At 41.3% G+C, this 22277-nt stretch overlaps 1 protein-coding gene across 2 annotated transcripts; it reads right to left on the bottom strand.

The window, feature by feature from the left end:
* Positions 1 to 4522: 4522 nt before the first annotated feature.
* Positions 4523 to 21652, bottom strand: Shc (SHC-adaptor protein). Of its 2 annotated transcripts, none has more exons than XM_065233392.1 (8): positions 20870 to 21652; positions 20086 to 20596; positions 7281 to 7351; positions 6979 to 7210; positions 6622 to 6909; positions 6415 to 6562; positions 6125 to 6339; positions 4523 to 6065 (listed from the first exon to the last, which is right to left on the bottom strand). In XM_065233392.1, exons 2-8 carry the CDS (start codon positions 20200 to 20202, stop codon positions 5868 to 5870), a joined length of 1269 nt encoding a protein of 422 aa, XP_065089464.1. In that variant the 5' UTR covers positions 20203 to 20596; positions 20870 to 21652; the 3' UTR covers positions 4523 to 5867. The 2 variants fall into 2 exon arrangements, with proteins under 2 accessions (XP_065089464.1, XP_065089465.1); XM_065233393.1 differs by having other exon boundaries at positions 21271 to 21652.
* Positions 21653 to 22277: the final 625 nt, after the last annotated feature.

Here is a 22277-nt window from a genome sequence, read left to right as displayed (position 1 = left end):
CCGAGTGTCATATACCATTCGACTTAGCTCGACGAGATCGGAACATGTCTGTGTGTGTGTGTGTGTGTGTGTGTGTGTGTGTGTGTGTGTGTGTGTGTGTGTGTGTGTGTGTGTGTGTGTGTGTGTGTGTATGTGTGTGTGTATGTAACGAAATGAATGCGCTCACGTTTCTCAGCAACCGCTCAACCGATTTGGACAAACTCGGCGCCAAATGATAGGTCTTGGGGTACCATTGAACGCTATTGAACGCGGTTCCGGAGATATGGCCGGAATAAAATCCGGTGAATATGGGCCTTTACGCTGGATTTAACGGAAAACGTATCAAAACCATCATGCGACACATCAAATTACTACAGAATTCAAAAATAAAATCAATGCAAGTCGTGTTAAGTGTTCCAGACCACATTGGACACACTTGGACATGTTCCGGGTACCCCGGGGAAGTTGCTTGAATATGAATTGAATTAAAACCCATTAAATCACATTAAAATACGATGATAAGGTGATTGGTAGCCTCACCAAATAGACTACACCCGGATATATTCCGGGTACCCCCAGGCAGTGGCGTAGCGTCACTGGATGACACGGGGGTGGGGGCTTGGTCACTGATAATGACAATAAAATAAATAAACTTGAATAAGTAAGAAGGGTCTGATCACACCATAGGTGGATACATTCGGGTTTTTGCTGTTGAATTTGATTATCCTTCAGATTATTGCTTTCAGCATAGTTGTGCAATGAAGGCTTGCCCGGGATCCGTAAAAAATGTTTAATTTCCCGTGTTTCTCTTACGGGCTAAGGCTGTGAACCATTTGCCGAGTTAAATTTAACTCGTGGTTAAAAGTGACATTTCGAAAGTTATTTTCTATGTTCGAAAATCCCCGTGCTGTCGATCGACCGTTTTTCGAGCCACGGTTGTCAAAATTTAACTTCTTGTCTGTCAGAAATAACCATGCTCGGATAGCAGGGTTAATCGATAACTTTTCATCTGTCAAATTTTAACCAAAAGTTAAAATAATCCACCAAATGGTTCAGAGCCTAAGGCTGTGAACCATTTGCCGAGTTAAATTTAACTCGTGGTTAAAAGTGACATTTCGAAAGTTATTTTCTATGTTCGAAAATCCCCGTGCTGTCGATCGACCGGTTTTCGAGCCACGGTTGTCAAACTTTAACTTCTTGTCTGTCAGAAATAACCATGCTCGGATAGCAGGGTTAATCGATAACTTTTCATCTGTCAAATTTTAACCAAAAGTTAAAATAATCCACCAAATGGTTCAGAGCCTAAGTAAAGTATACTGCTGAAATTGAAAATTAGTCAAATTGCATGACATATCACATATTTAGTATAAATGCATTTAAGGTCTTCGAAAGACGTACACACATAGAGGTAGCTCTAAGACCACAAGGTCCCGAAGAAACGAGCTCAACTTTTTGGCTCAGCTCTGGTACTCTCTTCGGTCCCAAGCTAATCGATGCACCCCTCGAAATATAGGAAAATCCACAAACCCCTCCTTTTATCTGTCATAGTGAATCAAAATAAACATAGTGTAGTACTAGAATTTTGACTAGAATAGGGTACGCTTATAGAAGTACTTGGGACCAATAGTCTAGTCAAGTAGTGAGCCAATCGAGGGCACGCAATGTAATTAAAAGTATTGAAAATGAAATTAATGTACTTTAATTACAAAATTTCGTCTGTAATTAATGGACTTAATGTAGTTAATGTTCTACACTGTGTAATTATTGTAATTAAAGCAGTAGTTAATGGAATTAATCTAATTACAGCCGTTGCCTGCGTCGGAGTTAAAGGTTATTGCATGCCCATCGGAGCCAATTTAAAATCGTTAGTTTCCACCGGTTTGCACAAAGTTCACCGCTCTACTCTTTTAAGATAGTTCCTCAAAATGTACATTTTGCAGTACTAGCTGCGTATACAATATCCACCCAGCTCTCCTTAATCTGACATCAAGGTCTCTTATGGAGCTTTTTTTTTACATTGGTAACATTGATTTGTATGGACTTGACAGTCAGATTATCAAATTTTTCGGATTAGCGGGGGATACTGTAACAAGTACGCTCTTACTCGCTGTAAAACCATTCTTGTTTTGTTCATCATCGACGATAATAGCAATAGCATCAAAATCACCGATAGTATCCTCGCTCAATTCTCATTTGTTTCAATAAATTCGATGACAATCACATATTTTCGTTTTACAAATCATATGTTTAAATTTTTGGTTCTGTTCTGCTCAAAAACACACGGGACTTCAAAAAAAAAAAAGTTTCACAAACTGATTATGAATTGTGCATACGACTGAAAACGACGAAATTTCTCGCTGGCATCACTGGACTTCCAATGCCACTAATGTTAATTTTGACGTCGGACGCGCATTCCCCGGTTTGGTGGGCGCGCGACAATGAGGATGAATTTTAAGCTTAGATTTTATTTATTGTACATCATTTCCGCATTCGCCCTATTCAGATAACCCTTCTGAAACTTGTACACTGGCAATATACTGCACTCAAAGATAAATTAAATCATAAAAGCTTAAAAAGTATGCAGTTTCCCGCTTCACCTTATTGAGTCCGAGCCATGATTACTTCGGCAATAGTCATGCATGATTAAAATCGAAATAATCTTTCCAGTATTAAATTTAATTCTTTTTGAATACTGATGTATAATCAAAAAAGATTAAAATTCAATCAAAAATTATTAAAATAGAATCTAAAATCATTAAAATTTATTCAAAAAAAGATAATCTACAATCTAATCAACCATGATTAAACTGGGATTAATATCAGATGCTTATTTTTTAATCATTCGATATGATTAAACTGAGTTTAATGTCAAATTGATTAAATTTCAAGCAAAATGGGAATAGTTCAATTTATCAGTGTGGAGTTGTCAAGTTGCCCCCGGGTTGGTTGCCTACCATGTTGGTTTTGACCAACCCGGGGGCAACTTGACAAGTCCAGTACATTTCCACTGTACTCAGAAAATTTGGTGCTGGTGGTTCTGTCAAACTCACAAATTTCAGAAGTGTTATCTGAATAGGGCGAATGCAGATATGTAAATAAAAATAAAGTAAGTAAAATACTGAACATAAAAACAGATAGCCTCATCTGTTTCTTGAAACTTCAAGTTGGTGGGGAACAATGTTAATGAAACGGACAGGTGTAACAAAAGACAATCACTGAAATTTATTCGTTTTAGAAGCTCATTATGAATATCTTTTGTTGAGAGACGCTTATTTTTATTTATTTTATTTATTTCTTCATGTTTAAATGGATATACGAAATATTAGTGTTCACACAGCAAACCTGCTACTCACCGCGAATAAGAATCAATTTTGTATTTTTTTTGTCACCCCTCAATAGCAAGATGGGGAAGTAAACGCTTTTTATTGATACGGCTTTTTATTGCAAGTCTTCATCGCACAAGTATGCTCAGAAACATTATTCTCAAGACTGATAATATTCAAGAGCAAAATATAATAGAATTATCCAATGTGTTTTTATTTCCATTTGATTATATAAGAAAAACTTCCATCAATCTGTTTCAATTTGTTTGGATTTATTTCATTTCACCACGAAAATCATACATCGCTCTTTTCACATGGCATTCTTGCTTGTTGTTTGACATCCACACATGGTGAAACAAAAATTTGCCTTCCCATAGAGAAATACCGTTGCGGCGGTGAAGGGCAGCCCCTTTGTTTACGTTGTGTGGCGACATCTACTATTTGCAAGTGGGTACGTGAAACTAAGGTTATTTGTCACCTTGCCGGGGACTTGGTTTTGACACTTTAGGCACTCTTCTCATCATTATAGTGAGATCCCGTGCGATTCTTGTATCATACACGTTAAATGCACTAGTAGAAAACAGTAGCGCAGAATTATATGAGGATCTCATTGATTTCATAAGCAACAAAAACATATTATTTTTTGTGTAAATCTCATGATATCCATGAGAAAAGCACATGATTCTATGGTGACAAGCACTGAATGGTCTTCATATTCCAAAACACATGAATAGAACGTGTATTTTTTTTTTTGAGTGTGGCTTCTGTATTGTACCGTGGCGGCCATGTTGGCTCTTCCACAAAAGAAATAATTTTCAGTTTATAATTTGTTCAGCTTTGTAGTCCGTCACCCGAATTCAACAAAAATTCCACTTTACTAAAACACACGGCGGTGCTGAAAACCGACTGAAAAAGGTTTTGCTCAGAACCACTCGATATAACACGATTTTAGCAAACCACGTTTATTTCTAAAGTTCAAATTGGCTATCATCTTAAATCCCCATAATGCTAATACACATGCAGGAGTGCTCCTTAAGCGATAACACACATCTCTATTCCATAAAAGAGGCAGAAGCACTAGGTACTTAGTGGCTGTTGGTCGTCTGCCATTCCTCTCCATGCTGGCCCTCATCATCACCCCTCCCTGTCAAGAAGCCCCGTATGAACGTCATATTATCATCCACAGAGCAAACCAAACAACCGTCAAGCAAAAAAAGAAGTTAAACTGTATTTTAAATATTTATTTCAAGCATTTGTTTGCTCTCCTGTTTCATATAGTAACTTGATAAATGTTGCATCTCATTTAGTTTTTCATCTTTCCATTACTGGTAATGTGTAAGATTTCCTTTGTATTTTTTTTTTATCAAATAATACGGTAATAATGAATGTTACTGGTTGAATGTTGAATTCTTGAAAACTATTTGTTTGTATGTTTGTTTGTTGTTCGTTTGTTAGTTTCCTTCTGTCGCTATTGTTTATACACGTTTCAGCTCTTCAACGAATAAATAATTATCATCTCACATACATGCTGTTCTACTAATTCATACATCCTCCTCTCTGCCTAAAATGCTCGCACATGCGTTCACCTCGAAACCACATCCACAGTCATATAGAGTTGAAATACGACAAAAATCTATTCCACCTTCGAGTCACAGCAAAAGAGTTTGTGCAAAATTAAACAATAAGAAATGCATCCTTCTCCGGGCCGGATTCGAATGTATCTGTTTTGTTTGTTGTCCTCGTTTATTGTATTGTTAGGGTTGTGGAATCTAGAAAGGTATTTTCTGCACTTGTTTTTTTTTTGAGTAAAATATTACGTTATAAGTATATTCACGTGTGTGTCTGGTTTTTTTTTCATGCAGTGCTGAAATTTGCATACTGCTGAGTAAAGAAGAGTTGTTGTTATATAGTAAAATATGAGAATCGAAAAAATAAATACTGCTACCCAGTTGGAATTTCTTATGTGTTTGTTTTGTTATTTCTTCAACCAACAGCACTGTAATTGATAACAATATATAATTCTTATTTTATTTGTGTTTTGTTTACCTCTGGTAATAGTAATTGTATGTTTGTTTTTTTCGTCATAGAAGAAATCTACTAACTTCTAGTAATTTTAATTTCTGATTTCATGCACCTGCTTGCGGTAGAATATATTTGTTTTTTTCCCCCTCATATAATCTTGTTAATCTCTTGGTATTTCTTGTTTTATTCGAAATGTTATTCGTCTTCTCTTTTATTGTACACCATACGTGTATCAGATCAGAGTTGAATTCCCCTCCCGTGGTGATACGTTTCCCGGTTTGTTCTCGACAGTTTCCCTTGTTTTCATTTGATCGATAAAATAGTAGTGTAAGTAAAAAGAAAATATAGGATCTATAGAGTTTTCGTTTTACAGTTCTTTGAGTTGTATTTCTCACGGTTGATCTATACATAATCCATAATGTTCTACTTTTTACCCCTCTTGTAACTGCCACTACTGCTACTACAGCCTTGTTGTTGTTGTTCTAGCAGCGTGCTGCGCTCCGGTGATTGACCACCGTGAGAACAGCACTGGCACTCGCACCCTCAGTTGAGCCCTAAATGTTGTTGCTGTTGTTGTTGCTGCTGCTGCTGCTGCTTGGCTTTCGAGAGGAGGTCCGTCGTTCGCAGGATCGGATGCCTCAGGAGGAGGGCACTTTCAGCGGAAATGATCGGCAACGAGTTCGTCCAGTGGTAGTTGATCAGATGGCTTATGCTTTCGAAGATTCGATCTTTGGTTCGTACCTTAAAGAGGGGGGAAATTATAGCCAGAATAAAGATGCTTGTAAATACGAGCAACTCACTATCCCTTCTGGGTCGATAAGCAACAGATGCTTGGGTAAGTTGTTCTGCATTCCTGTCAGTACGTACTGGCCGGGGGTACCGGCCGATTCTCGCACCAAAAAATCACCATCGTTCTTCAGGAGGTGTTCGCTCTGCGCTCGACTAATGTTACCGTGGTACCACGACTCGGTTAACAGCTGAGATTTCTGGATTTCCGACGAGATTGCAAATGGTTCTGTTGGTACGATGAATCATATTTAGTGAAATTCTTAAAGCGCATGATTCTGATATAACTTGAACAACAACTTACGCATATCAAAAACATCCTTCACAATGGAACTGGAAGATACCGACTTATTGCTGTGCGAATTGGTATTAGAATGTTTGTCGTTCACGTAATCGTGATTGGGAAGGGGTGTGTTCAGATCTATCAAGTTGCTGGATATCCTTTCTCGTGTCTGCAATCAATAAGCAAAAAATTATACCCCCATCATAACACGTCAAACAAAAACCATACCCTAACACTGGAGGAACTGTGCGACTGCGAGGAATGGTCGTTCTCCGTGAGCAAATCCGGCGGCATCTTGTCCGGCAGATCGTTGTAGTATTCTTTGTCGGTTTTGACAAACTCCCGAAATTTGTTCTGCGTTTCCGGTTTGTTGAAAAACTCTTTGTACCGCAGCTCGAAAGCCTGGCCGATCGTTGCTATCAGATCCTGAGCTACTCCACCACCGCATTCCAGCACATAACACGCTCGCCATTCTTCCATATCCTTCGCTACGTACGCTACAAAGTCCAGCGTGTCCTAGAATCAGAAAAAAAACATCAATTCCAAATGATCCTTCGTTAAGAACACAAAAACCACCCAACTTACCGTATCACCCCCGGAGGCAAACGATATTCGAGGCATGTCGTGCTGGGCAATCACGTCACCCGTGTCGACACTGACCAGCGAGAGGTACTTGCTGGACACGGTCAGCGTCACATTGGTACCGGCGTGTTCCATATCAGGCGCATCCGATATGCACTGCAATACCCGTTTGTCTACGCGGCGTTTCTTGGAGGACTTCAGGCTGGCCGCTTCGCATACCCGGTTGATGCATTCCCTGCAATGGGATCGATTAGTTTCAGTTTCAAGAGCAAACAGATTAACGACAACGTCATGGTGATACTCACTTAGCTACTTGTGATCGGGTGGCAAAATCTAATGTTTTCATCGATGCTTTGATTTCTAAACATCCTATGTACTGCAAAACGAGAAAGAAGAAAACGAAAAGGAATTCTCAGCATTCGAGTGGCATCACTGTGATATTCACTTTGTCGTATTTAGTAAATAACGCTCTTAAAACAATAACCGAGATTTAACAAAAAAAAAACGTTACAGTCTCATCTTTGATTGATTTCCTATTCGAATGGTACAGTTATGCGTGTATGGGTAGTATAGACAACAATAAAACAATAAAAAAAAGTCACAGCATTTAAATAGGGTGACCATTTGGTCTGTCCTACCCCATAGTAGACGGTCATGTTCCTCGGATTTAACCCTTATGAGCCCGCGTGGTCATACATATATGGTTTAAAACAGTGTTGGCTAAAATCAGAAAATCAAAATCAGCTATCTTTCAAGATCAATATCACCTAAAATCGCAGGCACCAATATCACAAGCCATCATCACCACGAAAACCACCCGTGATTTTCGACCAATATCAGCTGTGATTTTCGATCCCCAAAATCAACCAGCATCAATATCAACCAAGATCAAAATCATCTAAAATCATAGAATTTGAAGATATGTTAAATTCTAGAGTCTGGGACATTCCGAAATTCAATTCAGCATTCCAGATGAAATTAAAATGGTGGATTTCAACCCAAGATGGCTTCCACAAATCCAAGATGGCGGACCAAAATCCAGTATGGCGGCTTCCGGACAGCGAATATGCATCTAAACTAGAGGTGAGCAAAAAAGCTCGTCTGACTGAGTGGATCAAACCTATCCAGCACACTAAAGGGAGTCGATTCTTTTGATCACACATTGAAATTATAGAAATTATGACACAAATTCAAAACCGGAAAATTAATTAGTGGTTTTAGTGCTTAAAACTGCATACAATCGTAAAAGTAACCTAAACCGATAAATCTGTACCTTACAACATGGCTCTACATTTCAATGGAAAACGCCACTAACGCAACACCTGATCAAGCATCGCGTAAACATACATACAGATTTTATTTCTGATGTTAATTCTCCAGCAGAATTTCTCTCACTTCATCTCCAGATCAACAGCTCAGAACCGGATCCGGAGCTGAATCGTAAAGAATCGAGAGAGAAAAAAAAGAGATCCAAAGAGCTGGACGCGTCCGAGAGTTGTCATCCTAAACAGCTCCCAGTGACAGTGTTCACTCGGCTGTCGACAAAAGCAGGCCACTCTCGATGTGTGCTACGCGATCGTCTGTATACTCGGCAGCAACCATAGACGAGTGCACGGATTGATTTGAGTTCACTCGCTCGACAAAAAGTGACACAACAGCGGGGCCCTGTTTACTAAAAATGAACACATGAATAATGCTCGCGTAACATTTGAAAAAGGCCTATCAATTTTGTAAATAATTTGCTAGGTCCTTATCACGAGAATCGAAGTACGCCCACGCAAACCAAGAGCACTATCGGGAAGGAGAGAATTTCCTCTGCCCGAAAGTGTTGTTAGTTTTCGTGAGCGTATTCGGTTCGCGCGAAAAAGGCTTAACAAGTTTTGTGTACATAAGTTGATAGACCCGTTTCAAATGTTACGTGAGTATTATTCATGTGTTCATTTTGAGTAAACAGGGCCCCGCTGTTGTGTCACTTTTTTTCGAGTGAGTGAACTCAAATCTATCCGTGCACTCGTCAATTGTGTGGTCCTCCTCATTGTTCTTCATCAGCAGTTCTTTCGGTCGATGCGTCGTCGACTTTGGAAAGCAACCGTTTCGTGATGAGTGTGTGAGTGCTGACCACGTTTTGCGTCCATTGACATTGACGTGCTGTGACCCTCGATGGCGTACAACAATTTGCCATACAATGAAACTACTGGGAGCGGCTCCAGTTCTGATGGAGGAGGCTTTTTGGATAGATAAAGTGTTTATTGTGTTGTACCTTTTGACTATAGCTTTAAGATGTATTGTATAGTGACCATGAATCCTCGGCTCTGTTAAGTTAATTCGGTTGAGCCTTATCAAATAAATTAATATACAAAAAAAAAATGCTCCCAGTGAATCATTCCAGTCGATGATTCAGATCCGGAGCTGAGCTGATAAGCTGGAGAGCTGCATTTCAATTTTCGGTTATTTGCTTTTGTGTGGATCTTCCGCTTCCCCAGAGAATGATGGGAGGAGAGGTGAGAGCACATATACTGGAGGAATAACATCAGCAACAAGAGCCGGGTACATAACTAAATTGGATAATACTAGTAGAAAATTAACATGTACACTCCCGATCATAAGTTTAAGGACACCCCCAAAAAAACATGACAAATTTGTTATGTTCATATCTCTGTCATGTTACGTCCAATTTTCGTTCTCTTTAGATCATTTGAAAGGTATTGAATGGAACTTTCCTCGTAGGCAACTTGTTCAATATAATTTACAAATTTTGCGTGCTAAAAGTTTACCCGAAGTTACAATATTTTTCAAAATTTACTCTGAAGAATCGTGACTGATTTTCTCAGAATTGGGTTGGCCAAATTTTGAAATAAAAGTAGTAGTAGAACCACAGACAAACAGACATAACTCTCGCAAGTTGTTCATCGATCAAGCATTTAACGGACAATTTAAAAGTATCGTATTTGGTAGTACCGCCACCTGTGGCGCGTATAGTCAATTCCCTTGTGTTTGACGTTTACACACTACCGCCATCTGTTCAGTGTAGTGCCCACCACAGTGTACTCAACAGATGGCGGTAATGTTTTAGCAACGATGTTTTACAGTGAGAAATATTCAATGAGTTATGTCTGTTTGTCTGTGGTAGAACACTTATGCTATACCATTCATAGCATTCAAATAACCTTTGGAGATCGAAAATTGAACGTAAAATGAGAGATTATTTAACAAAACATATTGGCATGGTTTTTTGGGGGTGTCCTTAAACTTATGGTCGGTAGTGTACATATGTCTCTTTCTCTCCCAAACAGCCGCTTGGAAGTTTGCTTTTACCGTTGGTGCTGTCGATCAGTAGGCACATGTTGTATTGGGCGCGCGTCTTGGTTTACGCGGTCCTTTTCTGAAAAGTTCCGCTATGAGTGATGGATTGAATGGTTTAGATTTGTGACATCAGTGAGCTGATGAGCTGCAGTTCCTAAAAAATGAACCGCGGGTCATCAGCTCACTTTAGAGAATCGGGTCTATAGAACAACTATATTGCCCATCTCTAATCTAAACCCATGCTATATCTATATACCCATATCTACGGAATGGGTTCGATGAGTAGAAGTGGAAAATTGACATCCACCGCCATTTTGAAGTTCAATATGTCGGCTTAAAAGTGATAAATTTATAAAATTTATCCTAGAAAGCACTTTTAGAATACTCATTTGAACGAATTCGGACTGATGACCGGAAAATGGACACTGGAATCTACTGGGTGAGCTTTCGGAATGTCCTGAACAACTGCGAAAAAGGTCAATTCATTAAACTTCCTTGTAAAATTTCCTAGGAAGTAGTTGGATTGATTTATTTTTTGAAGACAATGGGTGACCTCGTGAGATTTTTATTTGAAAAAGTAAGTTTTCCTATAGAAATTCCTTTGTAAAATTAAAACCACTGGCGCTAAAATATAGTTACACCGACCGACCTGAAATATTACACAGTTACTCTAGGATCCAAAAGGCCCCCGAAATCATACTGGAACTGGAGTTTGAATTTTGTCCCACCCTAATACCCATATTGCATGGGTTTAGATGCATATACGCTGTCCGTAGGCCACCATATTGGATTTTGGTCCTCCATCTTGGATTCCAAAATGGCAGTGGATGTCGATTTTTCACTTCTACTCATCAAGCCTTCTCGACTGCTATAGTACAGCAACACTATCTCAAATAAACCACGTAGTCAACGAAAACAACCGTAGCCTGGACCTCTGCTTCGTTAGCGTTCAGGACACCGCTCCTTTCATCTCCACGGCACCTTCTCCACTAGTAAAGCAAGTACATCATCACCCTCCCTTGGTTGTCACTGTTGCTGACAATCACGATCGGGTCTTTGACGACATTTCCACGACCGTGTCATACGATTTCCGGAAAGCCGATCACCGTAGTATCGTCAACGTGCTATCTAGTATAGATTGGGAAAGCATCCTCGATTCCGATAATGTTGAAACCGCTGCGCAAACATTTTCACATGTCTTTTCACCGTAAAATTTCTCATCCTCCCTGGCAGACGAGTGAACTGCGTAGGTTGAAGTCGACCAAGAGAACCGCATTAAGAAAATTCACTAAGTATCGTACGCTTTCGCTGAAACGTCACTACGTTAGGCTCAATTATGAGTTCCTCAAGCGAGTTAGCCGTCGATGCTATTCGCGATATCAACGAGGGATTCAGAGAAAACTCAAGTCACACCCGAAGTCATTCTGGAATACGTAAATGAGCAGCGCAAGGAATCCGGCCTACCTTCTTCAATGGTATTGAATGGAGCAGTTGCTTCCACTCCTCAGCAGATCTGTCGCTTGTTTTCTGAGAAGTTCGTCAGTGTTTTCACGAATGAGAGATTTACTGACGAACACGTTACCCTAGCAGCTAGTAATGTTCCACTGTACGGTCAAACACTGGGTGCGATGGATGTCAACGTCGAGATGATTTCCACTGCCGCATCACAACTCATGTCGTCCTTCAATCCAGGACCCGATGGCGTTCCATCCGTATTCCTGAAAAAGCATATCGCCAGCTTGCTATTTCGATTGTCCATCTCGAGTGGTACATTTCCATCTTGTTGGAAATTCACACATATGTTTCCTATCCACAAAAAGGGCAGCAAACGGGATGTGGACAATTTTCGTGGAATTACGTCGTTTAGTGCAGTTTCGAAGTTATTCAAGTTAGTCATCATGGAGCCTCTACTCTCTCATTGTAAGCAGTATCTAAGTGGTGATCAACACGGCTTCACTTCCGGTTGTTCTACTTCCACAAATCTGCTGTGTTTGACATCGTATCTTACGGAAAGCATGGCAGAGAGGACTCAAACAGACGTCATATACACCGACTTGTCAGCTGCCTTCGATAAGCTAAACCATGCCATCGCGATTGCCAAGTTGCATACACTTGGGGTCAGCGGCAACCTCTTGCGATGGTTTCGTTCATATCTCACTGATCGGCAACTGATGGTTGCCATTGTTGACAACCGGTCCAATATCTATCTAGCTACGTCAGGAATACCTCAAGGAAGTCACCTGGGACCTTTGATTTTCTTACTCTACTTCAATGACGTGAACTTGGTCATCGAAGGCCCACGACTATCGTATGCAGACGATCTTAAAATCTACCTACGAATCCGCTCGATTGATGACTGTCACTTCCTTCAACGTCAGTTCGAAGCCTTTGCCAGCTGGTGTAATTTGAACCGAATGGTGGTTAACCCCACTAAGTGTTCAGTGATCACTTTTACTCGGAAGAAAGAACCAATCACATTTGAATACAAACTTATCGGCACTGTAATCGACCGTGTGAACCATGTGAAAGATCTGGGTGTTATTCTGGATTCTCAACTTACGTACAAGCAGCACATCTCGTACGTTGTCGACATTGGGATTTATCTTCAGGATAGCAAAGAATTTCTCCGATATCTACTGTTTGAAGTCACTGTACTGTTCCTTGGTGCGAACCATTTTGGAATATTGTGCTGTGGTCTGGAGTCCAAACTACAACAATGGTGCTGAGAGAGTTGAGTCCGTTCAACGCCGTTTTCTTTGATTCGCTCTGCGGAAGCTGCCTTGGAGAGACCCATTTCATCTGCCCAGCTATGAAAGTCGTTGCCAGCTGATTGACCTGGAGCCTCTCCGAACTAGAAGAGACACCTCTAGGGCCCTGTTCATTGCGGACACTTTACAAGGTAGAATTGATTGCAGTGCAATCTTGGGGCAAGTCAACATTAACGTCCAACCCCGTGCGCTACGTAACAACGTTATGCTGAGATTGCCACTTCAGCGCACAAACTATGGCATGAACGGTGCAATAGGTGGGCTGCAACGAGTGTTCAATCGAGTCTCAGGCATCTTCTTTTTCCATATGCCTCGACAGCTACTACGAAGATACTTCTCATCGTTCTTTTCTGGCACAGTTAACCGTGAATGATTGTGTGTTTTATTTATGTATTTTATTCTTAGTTTTTATTTTTTGATTTACCTATATAAGTTACTTAAATCATCATTGGGGCTATACACAGCCTGTTGATGCAGACAAATAAATAAATAAATAAAGCCCATTCCAAAAATATCCATATTGCATGGGATTAAATGCATATACGCTGTCCGGAGACCACCATATTGGATTTTAGTCCGCCATCTTGGATTACAAATTGGCGTCGGATGTCGATTTTCCACTTCTAATCATCAAGCCCATTCCATAGATACCCATATTTCATGGGTTTAGATGCATATATACGCTGCCCGGAGGCCGCCATATTGGATTTTGGTAGCCCAACTTGGATTCCAAAATGGCAGTGGATGTCGGTTTCTTACTCAGACTGTAATACCATTTTGCTCAAGATCAGGTAAGCTAAAATCAGCCGTGATTTTCGGCCGCTCCTAGTTTTGGATTTTTTGGATGTTTCTCATTACTGATTTAAAATAAAAATAAATAGATAGCTTCATACTTTCTGCAGCAAAGTTGTAGTTGTGGATATCTTTAGCAACGGCCATATTGACTCAACCAAATTTGACAATTCTAGATGAATTTGCTTGGATGCAACATGTTCTAAATTGTCCAGGGGTTCCAAATTGTCCAGGGGTTCAGACTATTTGATCTACTGGATCAACCGAGGCCTGCGTGATGCCTTCAGTGACGACACCTACCCAAACATGTTCATTGAGTTTTTGCGCATCACTTATAATCTATTTTGAGGTATATAAGATGCTCAAGGATCTTCAAATTACCCTGGAGTTCAGATCAAATTATCTACCAGATCATTAATGTAACGAAACAATTGCCAACAGCTTCATTGAGATTATCCACATCATTGACGTTTGAATTCTAGGTGTTTAAGATGTTCTAGGTACTCCCAATTGTTCCGGAGTTCAGACTGTTTGATCTACTGGACCAACCAAGGCCATCACTTATTTTGATGTTTATAAAGTGCTGGCCAGACTGAGCGTGTTATAACGGTTGTCAAATAATTGCAACACAGAAACCACCATCAAGATAGTGCTAAAACATGTTATAACTCTGAAGTCTGAACAAGGCATAAGATGCTCGAAAGCGTCTCCAAATTATCCTGGAATTCAGATCAAATTATATGACAGATCATCAATGACTGGTACCATGCTCTCAATTACGAAACAATTCCAAACAGGTTCATAGAGATTAAACCAGTCTTGATGGAGCCTCGCTCGCGAGTTTGAAATGAGTCGAGCGTTACATTTTTCTGAGGAGTAGAATGCCTGCTGCCAAATCATTCCACTGAGCTTCAGAGCTTGTGAGCGAAGGGGGGAAAAAATGAGAGTGAGGTTTGCTGCCATTCATGTTCATGTTTTCTATCACACGCTCTTACTCTCACTCTGGGTGAACTCTGAGCTTCTTGTGTCGAACAAAAAAGTCATGTGGAGTCTCGAATAGCGCCCTTTACGTCAAATCATCCTCTCGCTGAAGTTCACTCTCCCTCTCTCTCAAGGAGTTTTTGTTTACTTCTTCCATATTCCTGCCGCCACTCACTCGAGATGAGGGCTGACTAAACTCGAAGAACAAGAGTGTTTAAAAACCTCCAGTGAGTTTGAGGAGTTTCAGCCAGCCTGGATTAAACACATCGCTTAAGTTTCAATTCATGTGTATAAGATGTTGTAGGCTCTCCAAATTGTCCAGAAGTTCAGACTATTTGATCTACTGGACTAACCAAGGCCTGCGCGATGTCCTCAGTGAAAATACCTACCCAAACACGTTCATAGAGTTTTTAAGCATCATTTATCATCCATTTTGAGGTATTTAAGATGCTCAAGGATCTTAAGGATGGGCTCCGAAATGGTGAGTTGACAACCTGGCAGGAGCGGAATACCTAGCACTGGTCCTCACAAGTTCGTACCTCACGCCTCCCCGAGTCATATGATAACAAAAGACTACCAGCTGAAACATGAACACAGCTGGGTGGCGTAGTCTGGGCAATGTTGCTAGTCCGGCAATAGCAAAGTGAAGAGGTGCGACGCGAACACTGGCGTGGTAAGCATAGTACGGCGTCTGTTCTCCATGTTAGGAGCGGCTGATCACAGTCCTAGTGCCAGCGTGAGACTCTAAACAGCGCTGTGCACGATGGTCCCCCAGCGAGACAGAGGGTTGAGGCAGGCCCAACAAGCCGCCCTGGAAAAACATAAAGTTGCAAATACCGAAGTAAGAAATACGGATCGGAACAATCGACACAGACCTACGCGGCGAAATAAGGACTACGATTAGAAACTCAGAATGTGGAACTGCAAATCGCTCGGCTTCCCGGGCTACGATAGGTTAATCTATGATGAACTTCAACCAAGCAACTTCGAAGTCGTTGCACTGCAGGAACTTTGCTGGACGGGACAAAAGGTATGGAATAGTGGGAATCGAGCGGTTTCTTTCTACCAGAGTCCCACCAACGAGCTGGGAACCGGCTTTGTAGAGCTGGGAACCGGCTTTGTAGAGCTGGGAACCGGCTTTGTAGTGCTGGGTAAGATCAACGCGTGGATGTGCAAGTTGAGGATTAAGGGCCGTTTCTTCAACTACACTATCATCAACGTGAACTACCCACACGGAGGGAGACCCAACGACGGAAAAGAAGCGTTTTATGCGCAGCTGCAGCATTTGTACGACGGCTGTTCGCAACGGGACGTCAAAATCGTCATCTGCGACGTGAACGCTCAGGTAGGACGGGACCGGCAATCGGGCCAAACAGCCTGCATGCCGTATCGAACGTCAACGGAGAACAATGCGTGAACTTTGCAGCCTCCTGTGGTATGATAGTCCGGAGTACACCAGAGGTGATCAGGATTACGCGTAGCAGCTGGAAGCTGGCACTACCACCGGAAGAACAGCTTGGCGCAGCTACTCTTGAAGATAGCTGGAGGGATATACGTTCCACCATAGGTAGTACTGCTGCAGCGGCACAAGGCACTGCAATCCCGGACTGAAGAAATTACTGGTTTGACGGCGAATGCAAACTGTTAGTAGAGGAGAAGAATTCAGCACGGACGAGAATGCTGCAACACCTCACGAGATTGCATGTGGAGCGATACAGACAAGCGTGGAACAGGCAAAGCTCGGTTTTCCGAAGGAAGAAGCGATAGCAGAAAGATCGAGATCGCGAGGCGATGGAAAGTCTGTACCGCGTAAACGACACACGGAAGTTCTACGAGAAGCTAAATAGTTCTCTACGTGGCGCAAACCGATATGTGCAAGGATGTGGACGGTAACCTTCCCACGAACAAGTGTGAGGTGATCGAGAGGTGGAAGCAGTACTATGACGAGCACCTCAACAAAGATGCCAGGCTAACGGCCCCTGATCTCCAAGAAGTTGAGGAGGAGATCGGTCGGCTGAAGAACAACAAAGCACTTGGTGTAGATCAGCTACTAAGTGAGCTATTAAAATACGGTTCTTCCAAGTTCTATGCCACCACCAGTCACCATTTGCAAAAGAGTTCGTGGGGCAACACCAGTCGGGATTCGTGGGTGCCCGCGCTACCTCGGACCAAATTTTCGCAATTCGGCAGGTTCTACAGAAATTCCGCGAATACAACGTGCCCACACATCATTAATTTGTTCATCGATTTCAAATCCGCATACGACACTATCGATCGAGATCAGTTATGGCAGATTAGGCACGAGTACGGATTTCCGCGATTGGTCAAGGTGACGATGGATCGAGTGATGTGCGTTGCTCGAGTATCGGGGACACTCTCGAGTCCCTTTGAATCTCGAAGGGGGTTACGGCAAGGTAATGGACTTTCGTGTCTGCTATTTAACATCGCGTTAGAACGAGCTGGTATAGACACGAGTGGCACGACCTTCAGGAAGTCTATCCAGCTTCTTGGCTTCGCCGATGACATCGACATCATGGCACGGAGCTTTACGACGATGGCGCAAACGTACATCAGACTGAAGGCTGAAGCTAGGCGGTTTGGACTTGTAATCAACACATCGAAGACGAAATACATAAGTGGAAGAGGTTCTAGGGAAAACAATGTTCGCCTCCCACCCCGAGTTCAGATTCACGGTGACAAAATCGAGGTGACCGCTGAAAATGATATCAGCAGAGAAATTCAAAGACGCATTATGGCAGGCAATGGTGCCTACTTTGGACTCCGGAGGATGCTCCGGTCGAATAAAATTCGCCGCCACACGAAGTTGACTATCTACAAGACGCAGATTAGGGGCTGTTCATTAACTACCTAGACAGGTTTTTGAGATTCTTGGCCTCTCCCCCTAATGAACAGCCCTTTAGACCGGTGGTCCTCTATGGCCACGATACCTGAACTATGCTCTTGAAGGACCAACGCGCCCTTGGCCTTTGCGAACCACCTACGGTAGTGCAGAAGGATGACGGAACGTGGAGGAGGCGAATTAACCACGAATCGCACCAGCTGCTAGGAGAACCATCCATCGTCCACATTGCAAAAATCGGGCGACTACGGTGAGCTGGGCATCTTGTAAGAATGCCGCACGACGACCCAGTGAAAATGGTTCTCGAAAGCGACCCAATAGGAACAAGAAGCGACCTGCGGACCCTTCGCAGACTACGAGGCTGGAGACGTGTGGACATGGATCGAGAAGAGTGGAGATGACTTCTTCGGACAGCAGAGGCCAACAGAGGACAAGGCCTTAGTCTGATTGGTAAGGTAAGTAACATCAAGGCCGTGAAGTTAAAACAGGGTCCCGGAACATTTATGAAGTTTCTAGATGTTAATCCTCTTAACATCAGAGAAGTTTTTAAACTATTACAAAGTTCCCACTTCTACGAAGTTTTTCGGAATTTTTACAAAGCTCCTTCAACACAAAAATCAATGAAGCTCTACAAAGTTTCACGCATTTTTATTAAAGTCCCTGAAGTTATGTGTAGTTTAATGAAGATTAAAAAAAAAACTAAGTTTCTGCAAGATTTTCTGGACTTCTGCAAAATTTGCTGAAGTTTAAAATGCTCTGCACTTCAATGATTTTCAATTAAATTATACGGTATCGTTGAGCAATGTTTCTTAAACTACAACGCAGGTCCCAGAGATTCAATAAAGATTCCTGATGTTCCTTGAATTTCTAAACCGTTCCCTGAACTTTTACGAAGTTCTCTAAAATCCAATGATGTTCTCTTAGAAGTTAATTGCCCTTGATTCCTACGAAATTTTCTTGACTTCCTTGAACTTCTATTAAAAATCAGTTTTATAAATCGGAAATATTGACCAACATTCTCCCACTTTAAAATTTAAGAAAGAGCGATGAAGAGGTGACGACATTTCGTAGATCTCGTCGAAGATTTTTTTATTATTAATAGTTTTGGCATCCCTGACAGAGAATTTCTGAGGCTGCTATGGGAAAACAATCAAGGAAATGCTAGAAACAATCATATTATTCGGAGGAATCCTGGAAGCAACTCAACTTGGCCAACTTGGAATGATTTGGAAATTCTTAAGAAAATTCCATCGAAATTCTATGAAAGAAATCTTGTAAAAATCCGGCCTGCAATTGCACATTACAGCTAAAATGCTACTTATAGAAATTAGAAAACTATGAGCTATTAATAGTAATAGTTAAATGTAAGATGCAAAAAGAGGAGGTACAGTTTGTGTATGACACATAAAACCTGTCTATTTTGCTTTCTGAGCGTCACAATGAGGTATAACATCTCTGATCACGCCTTCCACGGAGGGGAAGTAAAGCCGTTGGTCCCCGGTTCATGAGTTGATGGGTCGATAGGTAGGGTTCAGGTGTGGGAGCTGCCTCACTGGCGTCGGTAGCATTGGTGCTCAGCACGGAAAACAAATCAAGGGAAAAATATTTATTTCTTGAGAATTAATTATTAATCGTTTTTTCAATACTCAACACTCAAAGTTCACATCATTCTTTATAAATTACATAAAGCTCAATACGCATGTGAATGATGATTTACTATCTTAGCAAAGCAAAACTTAGAAATCTTTCAGTTACGTTATGAGGACAGGCCCAAATTGGACAGTTCGTATTTACAGTATTTTATCTCTACCAAATTTTTCGCTATCCAACGTCATTCCCAGACGCACTTGTGAAAAGAATTTCTAGGAAACAAGTGATTCCAACCTTCGTGATTCATTGCCGAGATATTTACGCTGCATATCCAATCAACTCGTAATATAACTGCAATGACGTTCCCTACCCATATGTGTCTTCCTAGTGCCTCCTTTAACTGAATGAATCCAATCACCGGTTGACCTTTACCGCATGGAATGACTAATATCCTATTCGTGAGTATCTCGGGCTTTACTGCCGCAACTTGAAGCGTTATTAGCTGATAATAATAGAATAGGAAAGCAGCGGCAAACAAAACGGATTCTATCCAAAGCTAATTTTGGTTCAACAAACGCTTCAAGCATAAACAAGCATCCATAGTTAGGGGCTGTACATAAACTACGTATACGGGAGGAGGGGGTTAGCGAGGGTCTACGGTCCATTGCCTACGCGGGGGAAGGAAGAAGTCTAAACCTTCTCAAAATCGGTCTACGTAGTTTATGAATAGCCCCTTAAGGTACCAAAGGAATTGTATGCGAAATCTAATCTGGCTGGCGAAACGAGCTAAAAACGAGGCAATTAAAAATCACTTACCCGCACATCGAACGTGACACCTTCGTTCATAATAACATGGTCCGGATGTAGCCAGTCCGGTGTCGGTTTGCTGTTGAAACCCTTATCCAAGCCGGAAGCTTCACCGTTGCGTGGCATTGTTGTTGTTGTTGTTCTGTTTTGTCACACCGACCGGCTTAAGTATCTGCTGGTTGCAGCAGTTCTTTTTTCGCGTTTGATTTGATTTTCCTATATTCTTCTCTACCGACCAAGAGATTTACAACACTACACTCTCGATCCGGATCCACAAAGAGCTGGTTGCTTCTTTATTTTTTTCGTTAGATGGTTAACTTGATCATACGCATATTTAGCTTTGTTGACGTAATTTATGCTTCTTGCTTATTCTCACTCGTTCACTCTTTTCGCTCCTTCTTTATTGAAAGCACTGAGTCATGTTATGTGTTGGGTTACACTTATTTGCTTTACATATATGATACTGTTATGCACAATCACTTAACTATCAGTAGACTATTTTTTAGTTGTGTTACGCTGACTGGATTCAGGGATAGAAGAAGTGATCAATGTATCAAAATTGTGTTGACATTATAGTAGACTGATTACAATTATCATTGAACAATTACGAGGCTATTTGATTTACCCAAATGGGATTCTTCATAAATAGCTTAACACAAAATCAAATATTGACGGTTTTTATTGTTAAGATGACCCTGCATGAGTCGCAAACACACATTCTGAAACCCACATCTGGATGGGTGTTCCCCGGAAAAGGAATGATAAGTAAACCAAACACCTGAACATGACTTACAGATCCACTTTTCCACAGGAATGACGTTTATTTATTTTATCGGAAGTCACTTTGTATTCTTTAGAATTTTCGGTCTCGTTTCACCTGGAAATTTATAAAGCTTTCGACTTTTGATCTACTTATTTGCCGACTCGGTTCATACAATGTTCCATCATTTCCCGGAAATGGAACCACCTTGGTCACAGTAACTGGAACTGTTCCATCTATAATCCACCCACAGGACACACCAGCTCACACTTCGTGCCTGGGAGAAATTTCGGAGTTTTCACGGCGAAAAGCCCGAAGAAAAAATCGCATCAATAAGAATAGGTGTGACGACGTTTTTAGTGGCATGAACTTTTGCCTACAGTAGGTAGTTGTTAACAAGACAACGACGACAAAAACGGGACAGAGATACACACCGACGAATGGAAGGCAACAGCAGCAGCACTAGCAAGAAAAAAAAACTCCCGATTCCGAAAGGCTCTGCCCCTTTGAATGCGTTTTTCACTGTCGCTGCCTTTTCCTTTGCTATTTGCTATGCACACACAAATTCCTCACACGGCCACGGTTCGATCGGATGTTTTCCTACTGATACCGGAAGGTTGCTGGAGTTTTTGGTCGCATGATGCGAGGAAGAATAAAGGTTTAATTTTCACACTACACCCGCGACCGCGATTGCACCAGTTTTACACGACGGTGATTCCCGGAGCTTCTTCTACCAGAGCCAGTGCGGAGGAATGTTGAAAACAAACTTTTTGAAAAACTTTTCTTCTTTCTAATGTTTCTTCGCTGCTTGCGTTCTCTGGCTGCGCTGCGATGAATGATATGCGAAGCTGTGTGTGTGCATTTGGGAGGACACTGACAGCAATGAGGTAGACCACCGAGGTGTAGCAATCATTCATGTTGTGTGAGTGATACCTCGAGTGGTATACTACACTGAGAATAATTGGGTAGTAAATCTAACAAGAAAGTTTTTACACAGAGTTTAGTTTACCGAAGTCGGTAAAATTTTATGTTGCAGAGTTTAAAATTTATAAATTTATGTTGCAGAGTTTGTTTCTTGTAAATGTACCCTGTTTTGAAAAACCATCCAGTAATCCATTCATGCCCAGGAAGCAAAGTAAAGATACACGAGGCTGCGACAAAATTCACCTCGATAGATAACTTTTTTGTCGTATCTGACTTCGTCTAAAAAAACCTAGGTTGTAGATATCCCACTGGATAGCCATCATTTCTGTAACGACAATACCTGTAAGTACAATTTCCGTATCTCTTATTTGAATGGCCCTGCGTTCAATTGTTTTTCGTGAGAGCCACACACAGAAAAAAAAAAGTTGTTGAATATTACATCCAAACTGCTGCAACCAGGTCAATCCATCGGTTGTGTAATATAACGTTGTACGATGTACATCGATTTTGTTAACAA

The sequence above is a fragment of the Ochlerotatus camptorhynchus genome, unplaced genomic scaffold, assembly GCF_037179485.1.
Source record: "Ochlerotatus camptorhynchus isolate MF236.1 unplaced genomic scaffold, CSIRO-AGI_Acam_v1.1 ptg000401l, whole genome shotgun sequence".
Lineage (NCBI taxonomy): Eukaryota > Metazoa > Arthropoda > Insecta > Diptera > Culicidae > Ochlerotatus > Ochlerotatus camptorhynchus.
This window is presented reverse-complemented; position numbering and strand designations above follow the sequence as displayed.

Bases quoted from the DNA above. Each gene is read 5' to 3' on its own strand.
- Shc (XM_065233392.1), bottom strand. From the start codon at position 20,202: ATGCCACGCAACGGTGAAGCTTCCGGCTTGGATAAGGGTTTCAACAGC. The intron at 7,352-20,085 runs GTAAGTGATTTT...CTCGTTTTGCAG, and splicing joins GTGTCACGTTCGATGTGCGG to TACATAGGATGTTTAGAAAT. The intron at 7,211-7,280 runs GTGAGTATCACC...ATCCCATTGCAG, and splicing joins ACCCGATCACAAGTAGCTAA to GGAATGCATCAACCGGGTAT.